The sequence below is a fragment of the Giraffa tippelskirchi genome, chromosome 10 (genome assembly GCF_054371585.1).
Source record: "Giraffa tippelskirchi isolate mGirTip1 chromosome 10, T2T-mGirTip1v1.2.pri, whole genome shotgun sequence".
NCBI classification, from domain to species: Eukaryota; Metazoa; Chordata; class Mammalia; order Artiodactyla; family Giraffidae; genus Giraffa; species Giraffa tippelskirchi.
In genome coordinates, this window is record NC_137284.1 from 96,171,752 (window position 1) to 96,199,619 (window position 27,868).

Genomic DNA, 27,868 nt, shown 5'->3' on the forward strand with positions numbered 1-27,868 from the left:
GTCTATCAGTTTCCTGTCATTATTCATTATGACATTTAAGAACAGAAGTGCAGCTGGAGCTCCCTGGGAGCCTGGGGCCTCACCAGAAGGAGCACCTCATGTGGAGAAAGGGGGAGCTCCAGGGTCGGGGTGTGGACTAAAACCTCAAGACTTCAATGGTGTCATCACAGTGAGAACGTCCTGTCCCAGGAGTGGACCCACGTCTACACCATGACCACAACGGGGCCTGAGCCGGACATCGGTGTGTGACTTTAACCTAGGAAGGAGCTCTCCCCCTACGCTCAGGCTGGACTAGTAGGACGTGGCCAGTCGTCCTGGGAGGGCAGGGACCCCAGATGTTGGCTCTCAGAGAAAAGACAAGAGGAAGGAAGCATGTGACTTGACTGTGCTGCAAGTTCAGACTGTGAGAGCTGAAGCCTTGACCTCAGTCATAGAGCCCTGCTTCCCCCTGGAAGCCCCAGGAGCCACAGTCTACTCCTGGTCTTGTTTTTTGCTGACTGTATAGAGCTTCTCCATCTTTGGCTGCAAAGAATACAGTCAATCTGATTTCGGTGTTGACCATCTGGTGATGTCCTTGTGTAGAGTCTTCTCTTGTGTTGTTGGAAGAGGATGTTTTCAATCTTAGGTCTTCACAAATAAATTTTGGAAACATGCAATTTAAATAAACAGAAGCACTGTTTTCACACACGAGTAATAATACAAATTATAACCTATTACAAATTAAGAACTCAATTAAATAATCCATTTAAAAGATCAAGATACAGAGGAGTAAATGTTCAGAATATAAATACTTAGACTTCATTTTTCTCACCTTCTGTAATGGTCCAGACTCTGTCCTTTGGAATAAACAAGTCTCTACTGAATCCCGATATTTGCCACAATATTTGTAACTTGTTATGTGACTTTAGGCAAGTACCTGAACTTCTCTAAACCTCAGTTTTCTTATCTGTGGAATGGGAAGAGGAGGATTCCTTCTGAGGAAAAGATAAGGCACTGAAACTACTTATCATGATGTCTAGCCCTCAGCAAATAGTAGCTGATATTATTATTATCCTCTATAGTGGGCCAGTTTGGGTTCATTTTATCAAATTCTTTGGACAGATAAAATATATGAATTTTATAAGCAATAACTATTACATCATTTGAGAAAGAAACAAGCTCATCAATGCAAGATCTGTTGTTTCTCTGGCAGCCACAGGCCATAGAATATGGGCCCAATCAAGCCAGCATCTAGAATGCTTTTCCACTAGACTACAAGCTGTTTGAGTGTTGGGATTTGTTCTGTGTCTTGTTCACACTCCTGTCTCCAGCATCCACACAGAAACTTCCTCAAAAAATGTTTGCTGAGAGAATGAGCAAGTGAGGATGTTCCACCATGCAGACTCTTTTCATGGACTTTGGAGCTGAGATGGCTTGAACTCACAAATTCCATTACACTGGTCCATTTCCAAGCAATGCAGCAAGAATTGTCATGACATACATTCTGACTGCTCTCAGCTTTCCTCTATGAAACTAGAGTAACAAGAAGTGGGATTTACAAATGTTATATAGTCATTTATTATAAGAAATTTTGTTTGCACTGCTGTTAGGTCTTAGGTGAAGATCAGTAATACAGGTTTTGCAGGTTATTGGGGGAAAACTATAGAGAATAGAAAATTTAAAAAGTGTTTCTCACTTAATAAACCATTTATAAGAAAAGGAATTTTTTTTTGTAAATTCCTTTACAAAAAACTTTACTGACATAAACTTTGCCAACAAGTTTACTGACATAATGACATGTTATGGTAATGGTGTAAGTATATTGAAACATAAATGAAACAATGAAACAGATATAGTCCTTAAAATATTTTAATTGCTAGCCTGAGTCTATTGTGCATGTGTGTGGATATTCTAAAAGATGAATTTCAGTGGCTTACAAGCAGGAAGTAGTTTTGTTTCCACGTACATCCATACACAGTGACCACTAGCTGCAAAACTGCTGTTCGCATGCTGAGGCCAAGTATATGGCAGTCATTAAGGGGGATTTTAAGATTTTGTCTTTTTTTTCTGAAAAGCATCTATCAGTCTTTCATGACTAAGGTAAACATAGAAAAAAGTTACTTACCACAGGGAACTACTATGAGCTTAGCTCCTTCTCCAAACATTTTCTTCCAACCTGAGCTGTCATACTGGTTCAGGCTCCTACAATGATCTCAGCCTTCTCCTACCTTCATGAAGTGACTAGCAGTTTAACACCTTCGGGCTGGCAATTTGACCTTCTGAGTTTTTTTGAAAGTCCTTGATAATGGGTTTTATGGCATCTGGTATTTTATAAGTTTTCCTCAGATCAATGGACCCAAATATCTGTTTTCCATGGTGGACTAATCATTGACAATACTGATAAAAAATGAAAAGGATAAAAGCAGGAAAAGAAGCGTTTGTCATTAGCAGGTTAACCACCTGTTCTGCTTTCCCATATTTCCAGGAATTGTATTCAAAGAATTAAGACTTTTTAAAAAAAATTTCCAGGTGTTCAGCTGTGTTGAAACTGCTCAGAGTTCACATCAAAGGAAAAGCTCTTCTGTTCTCACAAACACCAGGGCTGCTCAGTTAGTGATTTGGGACTGTATTTCTGAAAGGAGGAAACTCTTCAGTAACTGAAAATGCAAATTTGCCAATTCAAGTGTACTTGAGAAATGTGGACAAAGTTCTCCATTCATCGGGTAACATGATTCTGTTTTGGGGGAGGAAGAGTATTGTTGACTTACACTGTTGTGTTAGCTTCTAAGATGAAAACCAATAATACATATTCTGCAAATTATTGGAGATAGAAGAATGATGTTTTTTTAATCTTAAATGATAAAGAAAAGAAAATTCAGGAAAGTGTTTGTCACTTAATAGACCATTTACAACAAAGTGATTCAATTATACATTTATATGTGTGTATATATATATGTATATATATATACATATTCTTTTCCAATATGTTTATTACAGGATATTAAATATAGTTCCCTATGCTATACAGTAGGACCTTGTTGTTTATATATTTTATATATAATAGTTTGTATCTGCTAATCCCAAACTCCTAATCTATTCCTTTCCCACCCATTTCCCCTTTGGTAGCTATAAGCTTGTTTTCTATGTCTGTGAGTGTGTTTCTGTTTTGTAAATAAGTTCATCTGTGTCATATTTTAGATTCCACATATAAGTGATATCACATGGTGTTTGTGTTACTCTGTCTGACTTCATTTAGCATATCATCTCTAGGCCCATCCATGTCACTGCGAATGGTGTTATTTAATTCTTTTTCAGGGCTGAGTAGTATTTCATTGTGTATATATACCACCTCTTCTTTACCCATTCATCTGTCAATGGACATTAGGTAGGTTCCATGTCTTGGCTATTGTAAATGTTGGTGCTATGAAATTTGGGTGCATGTATCTTTTTGAATTGTAGTTTTGTAGTTTTTTTTCTTATTTTCGTAAGAAGGTAGCGAGTATAGTGATAAGTGATTTGTGTGATTTTCCTATAAATGCAGAGATCAGAGGCATATACTTTTAGCTGTCCAACCTCCTCATTTTGTAGAAGAGAGCAGAGTAGCCAGAGATTCACTCAAAATTCCATATGTGGTGACATTCAAGGAGACGTGTATAACAGGATATTGAATATAGCTCCCTGTGCTATACAATAGGACATTTTTGCCAATCCATTCTACATGTAATAGTTTGCATCTGCTAATCCCAAGCTCCCAGTCCTTCCCTCCCCCACCTTCCTTCCCCTTGGCAACCACACGTCTGTTCTCTATGCCCCTGAGTCTGTTTCTATTTCATAGATAGGTTCATTTGTGCCGTATTTTAGATTCTACATATATGTGATATAATAGGGTGTCTGTCTTTCTATTTTTAACTTACTTCACTTAGTATGATAATCTCTAGTTCTTTTCATGATGCTGCAAATGACATTATTTTATTCTTTTTTATGACTGAGTAGTATTCCATTGTGTATATGCACCATATCTTTATTCATTCATTTGTTGTTGGAAGTTTAGGTTGTTTGCTTGTTTTGGCTATTGTGAAGTATACTTCAATGAAAATAAATTAAATTAAAAAAAAAAACAAAGAGAAGTGTAAAGCAGAGAATCTGATGTCTCATCCAGGGTTAACTGCATCACCATGAGGATTTTTATTAACTCAAACTCATGAGTGCCAGGCATGCCAATAGATGAGGGCACTGAGACATTGCCAGTATTGGTGGTAATGATAATCTCCAGATCCATCCATGCTGCAATAAAACTACCATATGATGCAGCAATCCCAATCACGGGTGTATATCTGGATAAAACCATCATTTGAAAATATACTTGCACCGTAAAGTTCAACACAGGAGTTTGTACAATAGCCAAGGCAAGTTTCCCCTCTTGGCTTCTGTACTTACTACATTATTTCTTCCCAATGAATAAATATTTCCAAATCTCTAAGATGAGGGCAATGTATTTTACCTAAAGACGACTGGTCAAATTAATGGGCACTAAGGAATCAATCTAAGGGCTTCCCTCATAGCTCAGTCGGTAAAGAATCTGCCTGCAATGTAGGAGACTCAGGTTCGATTCCTGGGGTGGGAAGATTCCCTGGAGAAGGAAACGGCAACCCACTCCAGTGTTCTTGCCTGGAGAATCCCAGGGAAGGGGGAGCCTGGTGGGCTGCCGTCTGTGGGGTTGCACAGAGTCAGACACGGCTGACGTGACTTGGCAGCAGCAGCAGCTTGCTGTTCCTCACCTTGGTTAGATTTCATGAAATTAAAGTACACAGACAAAAGGGGACTTGTGATTCCTTTTTATTTATTGTGCATATAATGAAAATCTAAGTACAGAATTCGAGCAGCAAAGCTGACTTCTCCAGGGTGTGTGACGGGCAGGGTCAGGGTCGGGGTCTGGGTGGAGGTGCTGAGGGAGGAGACAGGGAGCGGGCCCACAGTGTGCGCTCAGAAGTTGACAGGACTTGGGGGTGGGGCAATTATGACATAGATAAACACACACCTGAACTGAGATAACCCAAACCAAAAAGCAAGCAGAGAATTTCTGGGACTGTAGAGGATGAAGGAAAGTTGACGTCTCGGTAGCCCCCTCTGTCAGAAGATCTTCCCATCACAGCAGACGCCTGTTCTCCTAAACACACAGGAAGTGATGACAATAAAGTAGACTGTGCTCATGAGGAGGAGTAAGAGGTAGGTGTAATAGGCAGAGGTGTTCACCTGCTGCAGCTGCAAGGTACCTAAGAGAAGTCATTTTGGTTAGATTCAAGAGTTCTTTTGAGAGGAGAGGACGTATTCACAGAAGTGTAACAATGATTTATTTCTGGTGATCTGCAAAGAAGTGGCACCCCTGTTCCACCAAACCCAAAGAAAACAGATACAACCACCATGAGCACCACCACCACCAGAACAACTCGGAATCAAGTTGACAATTCAAATCGGTCAACAACCTCAATTAAATTCAATAGAACCTTCCAAAATATTAAAAAGCAATGCTCTGTTTTTAAAGAATGAGTCCAAATGGGAAAATATATGTGATAAATAGCATTTTGCATTTTTTGCCCCATCACATCTCTGAGTAATAATAACAGGTGATATTCGTTAACCCTAACCAAATGTCAAACACTCATTCTGAGAGCTTTGCATGCAAAATTCTAATCTTATTTAAGTTTTCAAATAACCTATGAGATAATTACTTTCAATCCCCTTTTACCAGTAAACTGAGGACAGAGAGAAATAGTTTGCCTGGTGTCACACATTTAGAAAACACCGGAAATCACATTTCAATCCCAGCAACCTGAGTCTGAAGAAGGTATTCTTTGCTGCTCTGTAGTCCTGCATCTCTGTGTGCAATAAATAGCCCAGACATCAAAGTTAAGCATAAATAGCAAGTTGAATTGCTGATGTGGAAGCATCTGAGCCATCACATGTTGTGCACCAATGAGATTCCTATGAGAGGGATAAACCAGGGAAATCTGGTTGTGACACAGTGAGGTGGGTGGAAGGTTTTAGTAAAGAGAACTTTGTCCAAAATGGAAGAAAGTGGTTAGTCCAAATCCCGGAAACCTTAGGAGCTCATGCCTCAGTCACTCGTCTTGCTTAGATATCTAACATCGTGCCCCTGATGTTGTAGGATAACTGCACTTACTCTCCTTTGAAGTTTTACAAGAAATACATGATGTCAAGAAGCAATTAACAACGATGCTGGGCCTGTCTTCCTACTCAATGGACCACAAGGTTGAGTTTCTTCCTGTATACGTTTCCCTTTTCTATGCTTTACCTTCATGAAGTGAGAACTCCAGAATCACTAGTATGTGGTGTGGAGAGGATCTCAGGAGGTGACATGCTCATAACTCATGGCCCCTGGGTCAGGTCCCATGTTAGCTGAGTTCCAGGCCCCTGACACACTGGGAATGGAGGAGGGATCAGCAGGACCATTGCCAGTGCTTCTAAATTCACTCAGAACCTTCATGTAGGGAGAAGGGGCCACCAACTAGTACTGATCCTGTGCCAGCTAAATGGATACCCTATGGGAGACATTCTACACAGGTGACCTTATCTCTGCAATAACTGAGTTGGGTGCAATTATTCCCTATTGGCAGAAGAGGGCACCATTGCCCAGAAATAAAAGTAATGTACCCACATTCGTGCAACTAACAATAAAAGAACTGGGGTAAAGTCCTGTCTGTAATAGTCGGAAATTCATGCACTTATACCATGCCCAATGGGTCCACCCTGTCTCAGGGCCTCCATTTTAGGATTTTTGCTCTATATCTTAGAGAAAGAACAGAGAACTGAGTAAGTGTCTGAACCAATGATTCAGATGGTCTTTGTTGAATCCTCAGAGCCACAATTTCAGATAATTGGTCTTTTCCACTTTAAGCCAGAGAAGTTCAAAAGATAAATAGGTCAGGAAAAAAAAGACTAAAGCATGACATAAAGGCAAATCTGTACAAAAACTTACTGGTTTCATTGGTCAAACAATCATTTGGAGACCCAGTAGTAGGAGCCTCAGTAACAGGAGCCTCAGTAGTGGGGACAATTGAGGCAATAACTACAAGAAATGACAAAAAGTATTAGTGATTATCTCTGCCCATTATTTGATACTGTGTGTATGCTTCAGCAGTAAAGAATCCACCTGAAATCCAGGAGTCGCAGGAGACACAGGTTCGGTGTCTGGTTTGGGAAGATCACCCGGGGGAGGGCACAGCAACCCACTCCGATATTCTTCCCTGGAGAATCCCATGGACAGAGGAGGCTGGTGGGCTACAGTCCATAGGGTTGCAAAGATTTGGACACGAATGAAGCGACTTTACACGCATTCACATATGTTTATACGTGTGTGTATATTGTAATATATGTGTGTGTGTATATATACACATATAAAATCTTCTGACAGAGAGACAGTCATTAAAAACATGAGCCCTACAATTCCAAAAACAGTTGGTCTGATTCTGTGTAATCCATAGTTTTAATTCATATACGATTTACTACACGTGAAAATGTTGAAGTTCATGAAGGCTACATTTTTCTTTTTACTGTAACTGGAGGGTAATACCCAAGGGCATCTTATCTTCCTTCTGTATTCATAGCTCCTAGCACTATGCTTGCTACAAAATAGGTGTTTGAGAAATACTTGTTGCAAAGACAAATCATCAGAAAAAGTGGCTACTCTGCATGGTCAGCACCCACTGCAGAGATGAAGAGTTGCTACCCGGTCAAATTCATCCTATCCAAGAGTCCACCAAGCAAATCCCACCTTTGAAAGAGTCTGGCTCGGGCAAACTTCCTGTCTAAGCAAAGGAAAGCAGCCACACCTTTCCAAATCATGCACATCCCCTGATTTTCTGCATTTGTGGTGTTTGTGGGTATAAGGAAAACAGTATTAATTAGGTTATTAGCCAGAGAGTGACTATAACTTGCTTAAGTACTTCACATGTATTATCTTCTTTAATCCTCCAGTGACACTGGAATGGGGTGTATTTTGGAGGATTCCATGTTATAAAGAAGAAATAAGGATCAGAGGGAAAGTGACTGGCAGAGAGTTGTACCAATGGTACCAGTAATGGCAGAGCAAGCATTCAAAGGATGTTCGTGGGAGATTAAATGAGACAAGACCTGTAGAAAGTACTCTGTAAAATAAGCCACAGAAATAAAGAGAAATTAACCTATAAACAATATAATTCCTCTACTGTAGATGCTAAAAGCATCTTCTTTTCTAGGTATCTTAATTATTCTTATCGATGATCTTACTTTTTTTTTATTACAAGAGCTCAATATTTCACAGCAATTCCAGATGTAGAAAGTTCCAGATATAGAAAAACAGGCCAAATCACATTTATAATTCGATGACTCGAAAGAAACTGAGATGAATAATGTAAAAAAAAAATAAGAAAAGATAGACATACAAGTAGAAAGTTTTTAAAAAAGATAATGGACTATTAGATGGAGGAAAACAAAGTCACAATAATCGTTTTGTTTATCCTTTTTCTTCTGGATGAGTTCTTACACAGATTTGGTTCTCATATGCCATTTTATGGCCTCAATGAGGTCTTTTTTCAGTAAGCTCTAAAAAATTGATTTGAGGTATAAAGACTTAAGAGTAAATCCCAAGAGTGAAAATATTCATAGTCATGTTTAGGTGTTAATGTGTTAGTGACTGACTCTTCGCGACCCCATGAACTGCAGACCACCGGCTCTGTAGTCCATCGGATTTTCCAGGCAAGGAGATTGGAGTGGGTAGCCATTTCCTTCTCCAGGGGATCTTCCCAACCCAGGGATCGAACCAGGTCTCCTACACTGCAGGCAGATTCTTTACCAACTGAGCTACCAGGAAGCCCATGTTAAAATATCCTCAAAAACTGACTTTAATGTACTTAAAAGCCTCTTTCTTTCCCTTAGAATGACTTTATTCACTAAAAGATAAACAAACCTCTTATTACCATGCATTGATTGAAGTAGAAACAATAAAGTAACAAAGTTTTATAATAAACTCAGTGGTTTATTATAAGTTTTCTTTCTCAGTGAAGGTTGGTCGAAAATTAGGACCACATTAGGTTTATTTCTCTGCAAAATGATTTCATTGATGTATACTTCATGTTATATTCTTACCTTTTATCAGAAACAAAAAATTTTAAGAAACAGCATTGGAAATTTGCTATAGAATAACATTAACCGAAATGCCATCATTAGCTTTCCAGTCCTTAGAGATCCTTTGAAGGCATTTGTTTCAGAATTGTGTTCAGGTAAAACACATTATGAACTGGAATGTCTCTCTAATATGGTAACCATCACAATGAAACTTACTATACTTATTTTTTTCTCATCACAAGAAAAATTAAAACCTAGTAGGATACTTAAGTCCATGATTACATTAAACTGCAAAATTTGCTTCTTTTCTATTAGAATTAAAAATTAAAATTTAGAGCTATTTTTGTAATTTTATTTTTAATTAGTTTTAGGATAGGAAATAAATAGATATGATGAATATATGAATAAGTACAGCCATGGCATATTTTGGAAAGCAAGTGTTTTCTCTGATGTTATTTCATTTGGTCTTCATTGCAACCCCAGGACAAAGCCAAGACAAGTGTTCAAACCTGATTTGATCATTGGATAAACTAAGAATCAGAGAAGATAAAGACTTACTTCAGAAATTTGGACTGGTGCAAGGCAAACATCTATGCATATTTTATGTGCTTGGTTCCCACTGCTTAAAAAAGGTTTCCTAACCACAAGGAAAAGCACAAAATGGTTCCTTCTAATGGGCACTTTGGGGACTTTGGTCTGTTAGGTGAACATACAGGACATTAAGTCACAAGTCCGGTGAGCTATAGGAACACTGCCAGGGCCAAGGCACATCCAGCTCTCTGCACACACTGTGTGGACATGTCCAGCATCTGCTCACAGAGGCTGCTTTGAGACGTCATGCCTGGATCACAAGTGACCCTAAGTCATCAAGGAAAGTGTATATTCTCTTGACTGCAGTGCATCCTCCTAGGACAGTAATTCACCCCAGTATGTCCATCCACACATCTCTCCAGACCTGGCATGTGCTAGGGCTGCAATAAAAGTATCTTGAAAGGCCTTTTCTAATAGCAAGAAATGCATTCATTATGTAGAATGGGAGTAAGTTTGTACACTTTAGCATCACCCAACTTTGATTACAAATTTTATCTTATAGTGGTATGTAAAATACAAATTTCAAAAACCTAAGACCTTAAAAAACCACAATGGTCAAATTATTCTTTTTGATGAGCTGCAATTTGGCTCCCTCATACAAACACCATTTTGTCATTTAATAACTCACTGCTTTGGAATTGTAAAGGAGAACTGAATCAAGAATGACTTCGTCTGCTGAGTAGGACTTTCCTGAAAGATGTATGAATGTTCGTATTTCCTAACCAACCAAGATCACCAACAGTGAAGATCTGTTGTGTGCTCAGTTGCTCGATGCTTTCACACATGTTGTTTCATTTAATCCATACAACAACTCTAAGGCTTAGACATCATATGATCTTAATATTTTGGAAGATGAAACTGAGGATGAGAGAAGTAAAATTTTTCTTTTTTATGTTTCAAAGCCTATCCTATTGTAATTCTATGGGGAGATAGCAGAACATTTGTGCTACCATTAAATGAAACATCATTTTATCAAGACATATTTGTTTTTCATTAACACTTAGCGGGAAAAATGGGGTATTGCCTTTGAAAAATAGTATTTTGGGAGGTTATATTTACATTTATTTTCACCTACCTTCTTTTATTGAAGGAAAAATAATCTCTTGATCAATTCCTCCTATATTTTTCTTGTGTTTGACAACACACACATGTTGTTTATCCATAGAGTTTTTGGTCACAGTCAGCCAGCTGAACTTCATGTATGTGTCTTTGGTCTTCAGGGTATTGCCCTGCTGGGATGGCAGAGCTCTGTTGTTATTTTTTACTCTCCAAGAAACCGTAATGACATCAGGGAAAAATTTCTCCAGGAGACAAAGATATGTTCCAGCATTATCATGGTTGATTTCAGCCATTGAAGGAAGAAAAATAGTGGGCTTGGGGGAGGTGTCTGCAAGAAGGTTTCTCTCTGTAGGGGAATATGAAATAGTCATTAAAAAGAATGGTTAAAGAAACACCAACATGTTGTGGCTTGGAAAAACCTAGTGGGTAATAAAAGAACAAAAGGCTACTGCTCCCTATGGCCTTTCATCCACAGTACATTGTTCGGTGTTTAGTACTGTTTTATTTTCAATGGCAAGAGAAGTTCAAGACTTCATTGGACTTGCCCAAAGTCACAGCTGTTAAGGTGCAGAGCTGGATTATACCTTGACCCTCACTTGTTCTCCATATGCAGAGATGGGGTGCATCTTGTGTGCGTGCCAAGCCGCTTCAGTCATGTCCGACTCTTTATGACCTAAAGACTATAGCTTGCCAGTCTCCTCTGTCCATGGGATTATGACTTTTAAATATCCCACATAAATACCCCACATCAAGTCTTCCAACATTCATGAACGTGTTTACTGATTGAATCCATGCCTCCTACAGTGGAAATGTGGAGTCCCCATCACTGGACTGCCAGGGAAGTCCCCAATTAATTTTTTAAAAAATCTCTTTTGTTCTGTAATACTGGAGCCTGTTTTGAAGTGGATGGGTGGGTGGTGGGAATAGGGATGGCGGGGGCAATTGGGTAACTGATGGTTTCTGCACTGGTGAAAATCTTTGCTAGCTTCTAAACTGCTTCCCTCTCCCATCCCGTGTTTTGCAGTTTATGCTCTGTTTGTCCAAATAACACATGCTCATGTTCTGCAACTCTGTGGAATCTCATTCTTCATTTAACTGATCCTGGAATGAACCATAAAAATAAATACCCGGAGAAAATGTATTGGTTTTACAAAACAATATAGTTACTTTTGAGAATGGGAATCAACACTCATGTGTACTTGACATGTGTACTATGAAGTTGAACTTTGAGCTCTAGATGTGGATACCATGCCCAATTCTGAAGTGATGAGATTCTCTTTATTTCTAATTTTATATGACTTCTAAATTTTATACCTGTACCACTCCAGATTGTGGAGTAGAGCAGCATGTTATTTATAGTGCTTTGATTGTGTAACAGTATTTCCAAAACTTCTATTAAAAATGTATTATTAATCCCAAACTCCTAATTTGGGATTAGCAGATACACACCACTGTATATAAAATAGATAAACAGTAAGAACCTACTATGTAGAACAGAGAAGTATATTAAATATCTTGTACTAACCTTTAATGGAAAAGAACCTGAAAAATAACACACACACACGCAAAACTGAATGACTTTGCTGTGCACCTCAAACTTGTATACTTTCATGTGAAAAAATGTATTTTCAGAAAGACTCTTATACTAAACTTATCAAGTAATCTACTTAGAATTTTTCTAAATTCAGAAAATGTTCACCAAAAGCACATTTTATTTTGGAATTTCATCTGAAATTTTAGCTTGAGTAATAATACACAATATTCTGGCTCTCAGTGTTTCCCCTATAATTTGAATTTGCCTCCTAAGGCTGCTGAATTGCTTTACTGCAAGTATTTTCTTTTTTATCACCAGCTGCATAAAGTATATATCACAACAAGGGATCAAACCTGTGCCATTTGCATTGGAAGGTGGAGTCTTAACCATTGCAGCACCGGAAAAGTCCTTCATGGTGAAATATCTTAAGAAAGGAGAAATTGGAATTCTCATCTGAGAAGAAAAGAAAATTCTCGAGAACTTCTGCCTGTGCAGCAAAGTTCCCGGTTTTTCTACTAAATCAGTAAGCAGACAGTGTTGATTTTTCACTCATGCTGTGAATAAAATTGGGTTGTAATGTGCTATTTTAATTTTATGCATCTTGCTTTTAGTACAAGTAGTATTTTATACATTATAAAAGCAAGACACTGTGTATTTCTCCAACCATATACTTTGTTGATAGTGATTTAGGTCTTTCCTCTTTTTGCCCTCTCATTTTTCTTTTATAAACTAAATAATTGGAGCTCTTTCATACTTAAATAAGAATTTTTAATTCATGAGATTTCTATCTTTAATTGTCTTCACTTCTTGATCATTTTCTTTATAAATTAAAACTTTTTTCTGATAAGTATCAGCATGAAGCTCAAGCTTACTGGTTATATATTTTAGAGCCAATAAATGTTGTTGTTAGAAATGACATCAATTAAATTAAAGAATTAAGCTTTAAAGCACATAGAACACCAGGAGATACAAAAAAATAAACATATTTTAACCTCATTTTTTCTTGCCATGTAAACCAAAGTCTGCTAAAGAGAGATAGATACCTTCCAATTCAATTTTTTTTTTAATAAATTTATTTATTTTAGTTGGGGGCTAATTACTTTACAATATTGTAGTGGTTTTTGCCATACATTGACATGAATCAGCAATGGGTTTACATGTGTTCCCCATCCTGAACCCTCCTCCCACCTCCCTCCCCATCCCATCCCTCTGGGTCATCCCATTGCCCCAGCCCTGAGCATTTGTCTCATGCATTGAACCTGGAATGGTGTTCTGTTTCACATATGATAATATACATTTTTCAATGTTATTCTCCCAGAACGTCCCACCCTCACCTTCTCCCTCAGAGTCCATAAGACTGTTCTATGTATCTGTGTCTCTTATTCTGTCTCGCATATAGGGTTATCGTTACCATCTTTCAAACTCCATATATACAGAGTGAAGTAAGCCAGAAAGAAAAAACTCCAGTTCAATTTTATGTGTGTTAGGGAACCATAAGATAACTTTCCATTTGAGGAGTTAATAGTACAGCTGCATCCTTTGAAGAATTTCAGTTCACCGATAGTCTGGCTACCAACACTCTGCCTCTTGGATGCAATTTTCCCTTTACATTGGAATAGAGTAAACACCTATCCAACACCTATGACGTGTTAGCCAAAAAAACGTACGGTGCTCAGTCGTGTCCAACTCTTTGCGACCTCATGGACTGTAGTCCACTTGGCTCCTCTGTCCATGGGCTTATCCAGACAGGAATACTGATGCGTTAGACAACATGCTAAAGATTTTATCACACTATCTCATTTAATTCTCATACAACCCCTGCTGGATAATACTGTTATACTATTTTACAGGTTAGGAGACTGAGTCCAGAGAATAACTTCCATGTTCACATATATAGTTAGTGGTGGATCGTAAGTTCTAGGTCAGCCTGACTCCAAAGCCCACTTTCTTTGGAAACACCCCTTCAGTATCAGAAAAGGAGACATGTTAACTCATGAAACTTACCTGTAATTACAAACTTCAACCCTGGGCCAAATACTTTCATGATGATTATGTACATTATACACGAGCCCTTTATAGAAGTCCACACAGACACGAAGCCAAATTCTATTACAGTATTTGTGCAGTGTTGTCTATGCTATCCTTTACTATGTGGATTTTTTGTATAATCTCTCCTAAATCTCTACATCTAATTCCCATCACATTCCCATTTTTGGTAAATATCATTCCTATTTAGTTGCTTCTTACCTTCCCTCTATTACCTTGAAAAAAAATTATATTCTTCTGATACCTACCTGTGACAATGACGTTTGCTCCGACGTTGAAGTTTTTTATGTAATTATTCCACAGTGATTCAGGTCATATCAGAAACTTTAGACTAATTAGCTTCTCTGATTTCTTCAAATTCTAGTAGAACTATGATGACTTGGAATTCAAGACACTAGGATTCTGGTCCTGGTTCATTTTGCTCCTAACAAGCTCTGTGGTTGAGCAAATCATGTAAACTAACGCCTTGGGTACCTTATTTATTTGAAAATGACGGTGCAACTGTTAAGTCAAGTGAGCATCCTTGTTAGTGTTTTGGTGAGCTCAAAATGAAACAAGATCTGAAGAGTCATTTGAATAAAAATTATATAGAGGTAATCCCGGGGACGGCAGAGCCTGGTGGGCTGCCGTCTATGGGGTCGCACAGAGTCAGACACAACTGAAGCGACTTAGCAGCAGAAGCAGCAGCAAGAGATTTGAAATATTACTATATTATCATTGACATTATTATTAGCATTTTCATTTGTGATAATTGTGTGGTCCAACATAACATTTTAATATCATGGGAGCAAATCTTGCCTATCTGATAGGAATTCAGTATCTGGGGTTTACAAGTAGATCCATAGCAACTGATCACTTGTTTGCATTCCTCTGTGTTTTGATGTCTGGGATTCTCCAAGCCTGTATCACAGTTTTTCACACACCCAGTTAACAGGCAGTCATTTGTTTTGTCGTGTTTGCTTATTTCCAGGGTGAAGAAAATCAAAGGGAACATTGGCTAAAGCCTAATGTGTGCATCCAGTATATAGAATTTCGCTTCTGTTGTCCACAAGAAATGGCTTTTTCTGCAACAACAGCACAATCTATGGGCATCTCAAGATTTTACCAGAAATTTCAGCCTCAAAAAATCTATCCAGTTCATGCCCAAAGTTCAGCTTGCAGCTCCAGGTATGGGCCTTAAGACAAATGACCACAAAAATGGCAGGATGCTTGGTACTCAAATTCTCCGTTAAGTTGTATCACTTCATTGCCTGCCCCATCTTATCAGCTGAGGGTCACCATTCATGGCTGACATTACATTTTGGTGCCCATTGCATTGATGCATTCGGAGTATAAACGTATTTGTTTGAAGACCATTTCTTCCATTTTATAAACTGGATATTGAAGGCAATGTCCCCTTTTTACTTCATTTTCCTACTAAAGACTCCCACATTGAAGTTCTTTTTTCTAATTTTGTGGTGGGAAAACATATTTGAAAATTTGGTGTGCTTATTTTAGTCAGTTAATATAGGGTATCTATTCCACTACATTTTTTCTTGCTTTCTTATTTCTTGTTTTTAATTCACTTCTTTTGGATTGAGATAGAACTACACATATTCTGAATGTTTACTAAATGCACACTCATGTGACTTCCATGATCTTTCTGAGGGAAAGAGACGTCATTTCAGTGTTATGATTAAAAGCAAGAGCATTGTTTTCACATGTGAGTAGCAATACAATGTATGAGCTATTACTAATAGTTAGTTACAGAATTCAGGTCAGGCTGCAGAAGGATAAATATTCAGGATATAAAAATATGACTTAATGTTTCAAATATCACATAATGATCCAGTCCTCTTACTTTGACAAGTCTCTACTGGATCCCAAACTGCCAGAGTAGCTAGTCATGTGACTTTAGGCAAGTAACTAAACTTCTCTAAACCTCAGTTTCTTTATCTATAAAATGGAAATGAAAGGATTACTGGTGGGGAAAGTGTAAGGCATTGAAACTACCTATCATGGTGTCTATCCTTCAGTAAATATTAACTAATATTAAAATTCTCTTTAATGGCATGGTTTGAGGCCATTTCATCAAAATCTTCCACCAAACAAAAGGTATGCTTTTTATAAGCAATAACTATTACACCAAGCTCAACAATCCAAGACCTCCTACTTCTGCAACCATGGACCATAGAAGAGAGGTTTCAATTAAGCCAGAATCTAGAATGCTTTTCCACTAGCATAGAAGCTGTTTGGTGTTGAGACTCGTTCTGTGTCTTGTTCACCCTTCTGTATGCAGCTCCCAGCGCAGAAACTGTCCTCAATAAATATTTGCTGAGAGAATGAAAGCGCAAAAGAGAATGCCCAGCCATGAAGACACTTGCATGAACTTTGGAGCTGAAATGGCTCATTGAGCTCACAAACTGGTCCATGTCCAGACAATTTCACAAGAGATGAGATAGTTTAAATTTCAGATAATCTCAGCCTCCCTCTAAGAAGCTAAAGTAATAAGTGAGATTTATCAATGTTGTGTAATCATTTACTGTAAGAATTTTCTTCCACGGCTCTTAGGGATGAAATGAAAATCAGTAATATTGGTTTTGCAGGAGATTCAGGAGCACAGTATTTTATCTCAAAATATAGAGAAGAGATAGTAAGAAAAGTGTTTCTCACTTAATAGACTGCCTACAAGAAAAGGAACTCAACCTAATAACTTATACCAATGTGATGATATAATATGCTATTTATTTCAGAATATATTTTAGAATATTTTAGAATATAGAAAGATAAATGAAGCAATAAGACTGTCTGTTCTTCAGAATACTTTACTATCTAGTCTGAGTCTATTTTGTGTGTGGTTTTCTAGAACACAAATTTCAACCGCTTACAAGCAGAGACAAGAATAAACCATTTACAGTGGTTTAATTTCCATATACAGTGACCAATAGCTGTAAAACTACTGTTCAGATGCTGAGACCAAGAATGTGGCAGTCAGATCAGTGAGACCCCAGTTGTTTCTACAAAGCATCTATCAGATTTTTATGACTAGAGTAAGAATAGAAAAACGATACTTACCAGGAGGAGTTACTATGATGTTAGCTCCTTCTCCAAATATCTTCTTCCAGCCTGAGCTGTCACGATGGTAAAAGCTCCTACAATAATCCAGCCTTCTCCAATCTTTATAAAGTGACTAGAAGTCAAAAAACTTCATACTGGCAGTCAGATCTTCTGAATTCTTTTGGAAGTCCTTGCATATAGGTTTCACAGCATCCAATGTTTTATAAGTTTTCCTCAGATTTGTTCTTACTATTTAGTCGCTAGGATGTGACCAACTCCTTTGCAAACCCTTGGACTGTAGCCCGCCAGGCTCTTCTGTCCATGGGATTTCCAGGGAAGAATACTGGAGTGGGTTCCATTTCCTTCTCCAGGAAATCTTCCCGACTCAGGGATTCACTAGGGAAGCCACATTCCTCAGATAAATGGACCCAAATATCTGCTTTCCAAGGAGTAGTAATCACTGAAAATGTTGATGAAAGATGAAAAGTATAAAAACAGGCAAAGAACACATCACTGACACCAACTGGTTAACCACCTGGTTTTCTAAATTTCCAGGAACAGTATTCAAAGAATCAAGACTTTTTTTTAACTTCCAGGTGTTCAGTTCTGTTTAAACTGCTCAGAGTTTGCATCAGTTGAAAGGCCGCTCTCTTTTCCAAACACCAGGGCTCTTTAGTGATTTGGGAATGTATTGCTAAACAGAGGAAAGCCTTCAGAAACTGAAAATGCAAATACCTCATTAGCCATCACACATGTACTTGATAAATGTGAACAAAGCTCTCCATTCATTGAGCAACACAGTTCTTTACGAAGGTAAAGGGAAATGAGAAAATAAGTCCTATGATGACTTATTTAACATTATTTTTCCTAGGATAAAGGAAGAAATTTGCAGAATTCTCTCTCCTTTGAAATAATACTTTCTTTAAACTTAAACTTGAAAGCAATATCCATTTTTCTGATAGTCAAAAGAAGTCTCTTCATGGCTATTCTGTAATTTCAAGCCACTCATCTTGGGGCAGGGGGAAAGAAATTGCCAGAAGCAGCCGAGTACTCCTCTGAACACAGCTGTGCTGTCCATCTGCCAGGACCAGACAGGACAGGCTCTTACTCTCCCGATGTCTACTCCAGATGCGCTTGTTCAAGGTCTAAGTCCCGTGAGCAATCAGTTCCTCTGCTCCGAGGATGAAAGTAACAGGAGGTCATCTTGGGCAACTGTCCATTCACAGGAACTCAGATCACAGTCCCAACGCAATGGGAGGGGATGAGAGATTCAGATGCCAATTATATTTAGATAGAGTTTTGTTTTTTTTTAATTGAGAGTTCATGGAAATTTCCTGGCTGTACAGTGGTTAGGACTCTGCACTTTTACTGCTTTTACTGGGCTCAGTCTCTGGTTGGGGAAATAAGATCTCATGATCCACAGAATGTCCACCAAAATAATTGAGAATTCTAAGTTGTTAGTACTCTGGGCTGTCATATACCCTTTGCATCTATTTTAGTCATGAATGATGTCCTCTCATTTACTTTCTGAAAACTTGTCCTCTGATTTTCCTTATTCCAAGACCATGAGAAGAATTATTGGGAGCTTTAGGAATTGTATGTTTTTCAAAATGCATGAAAGATTTAAGTGATAAAAAGCAAAAGAGTAACTAAAGAGTTATCCAATTATTAAGTTTTATTAAATATAAGAACAGTAAGAAGAAAGAGTATAAGGTTTTACTAAAGGGCATAAAATTAAACCTGCATAAATGGAGAGTCATATCATATTCATGAAGGATAAGCTCAATGTCATAAATGCAAACTCTTCTTAAAATCATGTGTATAAATAGACTAATTCCAATGAGACTTAAGGTAACATTTTATTTTTTTGTTCCATGTTGTAAAGATTGGTGGTGAGCTAGTCATATTTATTTTAAATTGATATAAAAAGTAAATATGAAATAATTAATAAATTTTGATTAAAAATAGTGATTTTTAATAACTAATTTGTCATAGCAGCTCTTCACCCTTATTGCAAAGTTACTGACATAGCATGATAATGGGGTAAGAATACTGAGACACAAATAAAACACAAATCCTCCAAGCATATGTTAATATAAAAATATAATTAAAGCATTTTTAATTGTAGGGAAATGATAGATTGTCTTAAAATTAGTTATGAATTATTAATTATTTGTTGGAAGGAAAAATAGCTCTCTATCAAGTACCATAAAAGTTAGGTTTGTATTAAAATGCATGTGAAAGTGTGAGTTATAAAGAACAATGAATGAAAGTCACTCATTCGGGTCCGACTCTTGTGACCCCATGGACTGTTGTAGCACACAAGTTTTCTCGTTCATGGGATTGTCCAGGCAAGAATACTGGAGTGGGTTGCCATTTCCTTCTCCAAGGGATCTTCCCGACCCAGGAATCAAACCCGAGTCTCCTGCATTGCAGGCAGATTCTTTACTGACTGAGCTATGAGTAGGAGACTAACTGAGTCCTTGGGCAGAAAAGCTTGGAATGTGAAGAGGACAGGAGACACCTTTACTTAATGTTTAATTTTTATGAAGGAGAAATTTGGAGAATTTTTTCTCTTTTTTTTATATTGAAGTGTAGTTGATTTACAATCTGTGCCAATCTCTGCTGTATAGCGGAGAAGGCAATGGCATCCCACTCCAGTAATCTTGCCTGGAAAATCCCATGGACAGAGGAGCCTGGTAGGCTATAGTCTATGGGGTCGCTAAGAGTCGGATACAACTGAGCGACTTCACTTTCACTTTTCCCTTTCATGCACTGGAGAAGGAAATGGCAACCCACTCCAGTATTCTTGCCTGGAGAATCCCAGGGAAGGCGGAGCCTGGTGGGTTGCCGTCTCTGGGGTCGCACAGAGTCGGACACGACTGAAGCAACTTAGCAGCAGCAGCAGCAGCTGCTGTATAGCAAAGTGACTCGGTTTTACACAATATACGTTCTTTTTTTTTCAACATTGTTTTCCATTATGATTCATCCCAGGATATTAGATGTAGTTCCCTGTGCAATACAGTAGGATCTTGTTGGTTATCCATTCTAAATGTAATAGTTTACATCTGCCAACTCCAAATTCCTAGTCCATCCCTCTTCTCTTCTTCCTCCTTGTTGGCAACCACAAGTCTGATCTCTATGTCTATGAGTCTGTTTCTGTTTCATAGATAGATTTATTTGTGTCATATTTTAGATTCCACATATAGGTAATATCATATGGCATTTGTCTTTCTTTTTCTGACTTACTTCACTCAATATGATAATCTCTAGTTGTATCCATGTTGCTGCAAATAGCAGTGTTTTGTTCTTTTTATGGCTAAGTAGTATTCCATTATAGATATGTACCACATCTTCCTTATCCATTCATCTGTCGATGGATATTTAGGCTGTTTCCATGTTCTGGTTGTTGTGAATAGTGCTGCTATGAACATAGGGGTCCGTATACCTATTCGAATGATTGTTTTGTCCTGGTATATGCCCTGGAGTGGGGTTGCTAGCTCATATGGTAATTCTATTTTTAATTTTCTGAGAAACCTCCATACTGTTTTCCATAGTGGTTGCACCAGTTTACATTCCTACTGACAGTGTATTAAGATTCCCTTTTCTTCACACCCTTTCCAGCATTTGTTATTTGTAGACATTTTAATGATAGCCGTTCTGACTGGTATGAAGTTGCAACTTATCGTAGATTTGATTTGCATTTCTCTAATAATCAGTGATGCTGGGCATCTTTTCAGGTGCCTACTGGCTATCTGTATGTCTTCTTTGGGGAAATGTCTATTAAGGTGTTCATCTCACTTTGCCTCTGGGTTGTTTGTGTTTTGTTATTGTTGTATGATCTGTTCACATATTTTGGAAATTAAGCCCGTGTGGGTCACAACATTTGTAAATAGTTTCTCCAATTCTATTGGTTGTCTTTATTTTTTTTTATGATTTATTTTGATGTGAAAACGCTTGTAAGTTTGACTAGGTCCCATTTGTTTGTTTGTTTGTTTTTTCTATTGCCTTCGGAGACTGACCTATGAAAACATTGGTATGAGTTATGTCAGAGAATGTTTTGCCTATGCTCTCTTCTAGGAAAGTTATGGTGTCATGTTTTATGTTTAAATATTTAAGCCATTATGAGTTTATTTTTGTATATGGTGTGAGAGTGTGTCTTAACTTCGTTGATTTATGTGTAGCTGTCCAACTTTCCCAGCACCACTTGCTGAAGAGATTTTTTTCCCCCTGTTTTTATATTCTTACTGGAGAACTTGTACTTTTTACAACATTTCTCAGAATGTATCCATTTCTTCTAGGCAGTCTATTTTCTTGCCATGCACTGAGTAATTATTTGTAGTAATGAGTTATTGCCATTTGTATTTTGGTGGTATCAACTGTTAACTTCTTCTAATTTCATGTCTAATTTTGTATCTTTGAGTTCTCTCTTTTTTTTTTCCTGATAAGGTTGGCTAAAGGTTTACCAATCTATCTGTCTTTTCAAACAACCAGTTGTTAGTGTATTGATCTTTTCTATGATGTTTTCAGTCTCTATTTTACTTTGCTCTGATTTTTATTCTCTTTCATTTACCTTTGGCTTTATTTGTTCTTTTCTTCTAGTTCTTTTAGGTGTAAGATTAGGCTGTTTGAGGTTTTTCTTGTCTCTTGAGGTAGGCTTGTATCACTATAAATTTCTCTCTTAGAACAGCTTTTGCTCTATACCACAGAATTTTTTATGATGTTTTCCTGTTTTCATTGTCTTCAAGTCTTTTTGATTTCCTCTGATATCTTCAATCACACACGGGTTGTGTATAGCATACTGCTTATCCTACATGTGTTTTTGTTTCTTGTACATACACAATGTCTCTACCTCTAGTTGTGTCCTTAGAGAAATTGACCTGTATAAGCAGAGACAGAGAATGGAAACTGAGGGAGAGATCATAAGGGTTCTGTGAGTACATGGAAAAGTAGTTATCACAAAGTGCAAAGAAAAACAGTGTTATAATAATGCATTAGTCAGTAAGTGGGGAAGAAATTGGATCTCCACATTGAGATTACTACCTTACGCCCATACAAAAAAATTCAAATTAAAGTGGATGAAGAAATCAAATGTGCAGAACAAAGTCTTAACACCATTGGAAAAGTATAATGAAAATGTATTTATGCTTCAGGCTTTCCTAAAGCTGCAAATAGTTACAGTATGTGGTTGCTGATACAGTAGAGCAAGCTAAAGGCAGTGCATTTATTATCTAATTCGTTGCTGTCTGCAGGCACAGAACTAAGAAGGATCTAAAGCTTTGACTTGTGGTGTGAGTCTGTTTTTTTTTTTTTTTTTGATTGCGAGATTCTGATGGAAAAATGTGATGACCTGGAGAGCAGCAGCACCCAGGATGCAACAAAACAGATGGGGCTTCGGAGTTGGGGACAAGACCATAAACACTGTCCTAGCAAGCATTCCTGTGCTAGCGCAGCAAGCCTTACAAATCAACTTGAAGAAGAATCAGTAGTTCAGTTCAGTTCAGTTCAGTCGCTCAGTCGTGTCCGACTCTCTGCGACCCCATGAATTGCAGCACGCCAGGCCTCCCTGCCCATCACCAACTCCCGGAGTCTACCCAAATCCATGTTCATTGAGTCGGTGATGCCATCCAACCATCTCATCCTCTGTCGTCCCCTTCTCCTCCCGCCCCCAATCCTACCCAGCGTTAGGGTCTTTTCCAATGAGTCAACTCTTCGCATGAGGTGCCCAAAGTATTGGAGTTTCAGCTTCAACATCAGACCTTCCAATGAACACCCAGGATTGATCTCTTTTAGGATGGATTGATTGGATCTCCTTGCAGTCCAAGGGACTCTCAAGAGTCTTCTCCAACATCACAGTTAAAAAGCATCAATTCTGTGGCGCTCAGCTTTCTTCACCTTCCAACTCTCACATCCATACATGACCACTGGAAAAACCATAGCCTTGACTAGACGGATTTTGTTGGCAAAGTAATGACTCTGCTTTTAAATATGCTATCTATGTTGGCCATAACCTTCCTTCCAAGGAGTAAGCGTCTTTTAATTTCATGGCTCTACACGTGGACATCACCAGATGGTCAACACCAAAATCAGATTGATTATATTCTTTGCAGCCAAAGATGGAGAAGCTCTATACAGTCATCAAAAACAAGACCAGGAGCAGACTGTGGCTCAGATCATGTACTGCTTATTGCCAAATTCAGACTTAAATTGAAGAAAGTAGGAAAAATCATTAGACCATTCAGGTATGACCTAGATCAAATCCCTTATGAGTATACAGTGGAAGTGACAAATAGATTTAAGGGACTAGACCTGATAGACAGAATGCCTGATGAACTATGGACAGAGGTTCGTGACAGTGTACAGGAGACAGGGATCAAGAAAATCCCCATGGAAAAGAAATGTAAAAAAGCAAAATGGCTGTCTGAGGAGGCCTTACAGATAGCTGGGAAGAGAAGAGAAGTGAAAAGCAAAGGAGAAAAGGAAAGATATTCCCATCTGAATGCAGAGTTCCAAAGAATAGCAAGGAGAGATAAGAAATCCTTCCTCAACAGTCAATGCAAAGAAATAGAGGAAAACAACAGATTGGGAAAGACTAGAGATCTCTTCAAGAAAATTAGAGATACCAAAGGAACATTTCCTGCAAAGATAGGCTCGATAAAGGACAGAAATGGTATGGACCTAACAGAAGCAGAAGATATTAAGAAGAGGTGGCAAGAAAACACAGAAGAACTGTACAAAAAAGCTCTTCACGACCCAGATAATCATGATGGTGTGATCACTCACCTAGAGCCAGACATCCTGGAATGGGAAGTCAAGTGGGCCTTAGAAAGCATCACTACGAACAAAGCTAGTGGAGGTGATGGAATTCCAGTTGAGCTATTTCAAATCCTCAAAGGTGATGCTGTGAAAGTGCTGCACTCATTCTGCCAGCAAATTTGGAAAACTCAGCAGTGGCCACAGGACTGGAAAAGGTCAGTTTTTGTTCCAATGCCAAAGAAAGGCAATGCCAAAGAATGCTCAAACTACCGCACAATTGCACTCATCTCACATGCTAGTAAAGTAATGCTCAAAATTCTCCAAGCCAGGCTTCAGCAATACATGAACCGTGAACTTCCAGATGTTCAAGCTGGTTTTAGAAAAGGCAGAGGAACCAGAGATCAAATTGCCAATATCCGCTGGATCATCGAAAAAGCAAGAGAGTTCCAGAAAGACATCTATTTCTGCTTTATTGACTATGCCAAAGCCTTTGACTGTGTGGATCACAAGAAACTGTGGAAAATTCTGAAACAGATGGGAATACCAGACCATCTGACCTGTCTCTTGAAAACCTGTATGCAGGTCAGGAAGCAACAGTTAGAACTGGACATGGAACAACAGACTGGTTCCAAATAGGAAAAGGAGTATGTCAAGGCTGTATATTGTCACCATGCTTATTTAACTTCTATGCAGAGTACATCATGAGAAACGCTGGGCTGGAAGAAACACAAGCTGGAATCAAGATTGCCGGGAGAAATATCAATAACCTCAGATATGCGGATGACACCACCCTTATGGCAGAAAGTGAAGAAGAACTAAAGAGCCTCTTGATGAAGGGGAAGGAGGAGAGTGAAAAAGTTGGCCTACAGCTCAACGTTCAGAAAACTAAAATGATGGCATCTGGTCCCATCACTCCATGGGAAATAGATGGGGAAACAGTGGAAATAGTGTCAGACTTTATTTTTTTGGGCTCCAGAATCACTGCTGATGGTGACTCAGCCATGAAGAATCAGTAGGAGCCTATCAAAAAATGCACATTTTCAGCCTTCATCCCATGATTCTGATTCACTGTGTTGAGTGCCACCCAGAACATGCACTTTTATTCCAGTTCAGGTGCTTGTGATGAAGGTGGTGCATAGACCACAGTTTGAGAAACACTGTTCTAGAAGCTCATACATTGGTACAAATTTGGAGGAACCAATACACAAGAGACCATATACACGTGAGCTGGCATTTCTGTATTTCAATATTAATTTTGCTTTGTTTAACCTAGCCCAATAAATCAGCCACAATCCTTGGCTATATGACTTTTCAGTTGAAATATATACCATTCATTGATTGTTCACCTTAAGTGTTCTTTAATTTTAATTATTGAGAAAATTATGATCTGAGAAGTCTCATTCTAGTTTGGCACTTGACCTTGTTAACGGTAGGGAGTAGGGGTAGAAAGAAGCTTTGGCTTTACTTGTTTAAGACAGTTCTGGCTGTGGGCTGAACTTCAACAGAGGGTATAAGTAGAATACAGCAATGGGGCTTCCCTCATAGCTCAGTCGGTAAAGAATCTATCTGCAATGCTGCAGGAGATCTGGTTCAATTCTTGGGTCTGGAAGATCCCCTGGAGAAGGAAATGGCACCCCACTCCAATATTCTTGCCTGGAGAATTCTTGCCATGGACAGAGAGCCTGGCAAGCTACACTCCAAGGGGTCTCAAGAGTTGGACACGACTTAGCGACTAAACCACCAACCACCACCACATAAAACAATCACTTTTTCCCCTATACTTTCACTAGGTCAACCATGCCCTAGTTGATTGTGTAAGAGAAATATCAATTTGTCCAAAAGATAAATTGGATATCAGCTTGAGGTTCAAGAAGTCCGAGTTTTCATTCCATAGTTTCTCATTCTTCATACTCCTGGATAATAAAGATGCTCCATTCCCAGTCATTTTCTCTGGATAATCATCAGGTGAATGGTTCAGTAATATCTAGCCTTTCTATTTTCCTCTCCTAAATATCTCCCCTAACAGATAATCCTAGGTTCTCTGTCTGTCTTAAAGAGAAAATAATACGAACTCTACCAGCTTCTGGGAGAGCTGAGAATATGCTGCCTGCCAGACTGCTTGCCTACAGACTGGAAATGGAGGCCTGTTTTTAGTAAAAACTATGGCTGTTGTGGGGAGGGAGAAGGTGGTCATGGAATATAAAGTTTGATTCATGGGCATTGAGTTCATTGCTTTTCTTGGTTCAGAGTAAAAAAAATTGGGGGAGGAAGTGAAGCAGCTGCTGATATCAGGGGTGTGATTTGCAGCCTCAAGCAAAATTTCCAGTGCAGTGTAAAGGAAATCTGAACCAATGTGCTTATCCCAGATAGCACAGTAGTATATGCCGGAATCACTTTCTTGCAGATTTAGGATTGCAAATGTATAGCTCCTCCCTGTGCCCTTATAGACATGGTATTTTTCTGCATTGATTCCTGATTCAAGCACAGGCTTTGAATTGTAGCTGTCGTAGTAGAAAAGGCGTCGGGGGGCCATTCCCTCCTCATGTTTGTACAAGTGGATATAGGTGGCCCCTTGTGTAAGATCACAAGGGAACGAAGCAGTCTCCCCAGCCTTAGTAGTGATTAACATCAAGTTGGAAGATACCTGCATGACTGCAATGGGAAAAGCAACAAAAATTAATGAGGAAGGGGAAGCACGAATTTCTTAGTACAACTCTCTTCCCTCCCCCACCCCCCTCCCCACAAATTGCCACAAAATACACAAAAATTTCAGGAGCATCCAGGCAACACACTTACCAAGAGCCAGAACAACTAGAAGCAACGCTGGGGCCCGCATCCTGCCTGTGCAATGAGCTAGACTGGGATTCCGAGCCGATGTGACAGGCAGAGAGGTCAGGGAGGATCTCTCTTAAAGACCACCAGGCTGATCCCAGAGGGGTGGAGGAGCCCCTCCTCCTGGGGAGGAGCCCCTCCTCTCTGCACCAACCCCTTTCTGGAGGGCCCCCCTGTGGCAGTCTGGGAGCTGCCTTCTCCCCCACAGGAGAGGAGAGGCCTGAGCACTGAGACTCAGAACTGCAAGCAGATGGATCAAATGTGAGCTCTGGGGAGGAGAGCCATGCCTGTTGCCTGGTGGAGTGAGCAATCCTGAATGGGGCTAAGTTCCCTGCAGTTCAGCATTTCAGTGTTTATGCTGCTGCCACGGTCTTGTCCGGTGACATCCTTATATTCCTTCCCTGAACTACCTTCCCTTTTACACCTGTAAGCAAACTCTGAGGCAACAACCAGAGAATCCAATAAGAACTGAACCTGCTTTATTATAAGAAATTAAAATCGATTATGTTGGTCTACATTTGACTGTCCTTAAAATTAAACGGATGTGTGTTCGTGTGTGTGCTTGTGTATGAATCAATTGGAGAGAGGATTCATGTTCATCCTCAAGTAAAAGGCTGCGTCATATAGAGTGTCCAGATTTCATGAAAAAATAAGGAGCTTCATAATAGTTGGAGAAGACAAACTAAAAACATATATTTTTTCCAAAATTCAGGGAAATGCAGATCAAAACTACAATGCAATATCACCTCACCCATGTCAGAATGGCTATTATTGACAAGGCTAGAAATAACGTGTTGAAGATGTCCAGAAAATAGAACCCTTGTGCACTGTTGGTGGGGATGCAAATTGGTGTAGTCGGTATGAAAAATGGTATGGAAGTTTCCTCAAAAAGTTAAAATGAAACTACCACAT

At 38.8% G+C, this 27,868-nt stretch overlaps 1 long non-coding RNA gene and 1 gene segment (V, D, J or C); one reads left to right on the plus strand and one right to left on the minus strand.

The window, feature by feature from the left end:
- Positions 1–4,798: 4,798 nt before the first annotated feature.
- On the minus strand, positions 4,799–27,007 carry LOC145524202 (T-cell receptor gamma chain C region DFL12-like). The segment is given in 6 exon segments: positions 4,799–5,252; positions 6,977–7,066; positions 10,769–11,098; positions 17,387–17,442; positions 26,482–26,776; positions 26,921–27,007. Coding segments are annotated over 6 exon segments (954 nt in total).
- LOC145524203 (uncharacterized) lies at positions 5,051–15,722 on the plus strand. Its single transcript, XR_014067308.1, has 4 exons — positions 5,051–5,205; positions 6,146–6,249; positions 12,605–12,809; positions 15,303–15,722. It is a non-coding gene; the product is annotated as an uncharacterized LOC145524203 (long non-coding RNA).
- Positions 27,008–27,868: the final 861 nt, after the last annotated feature.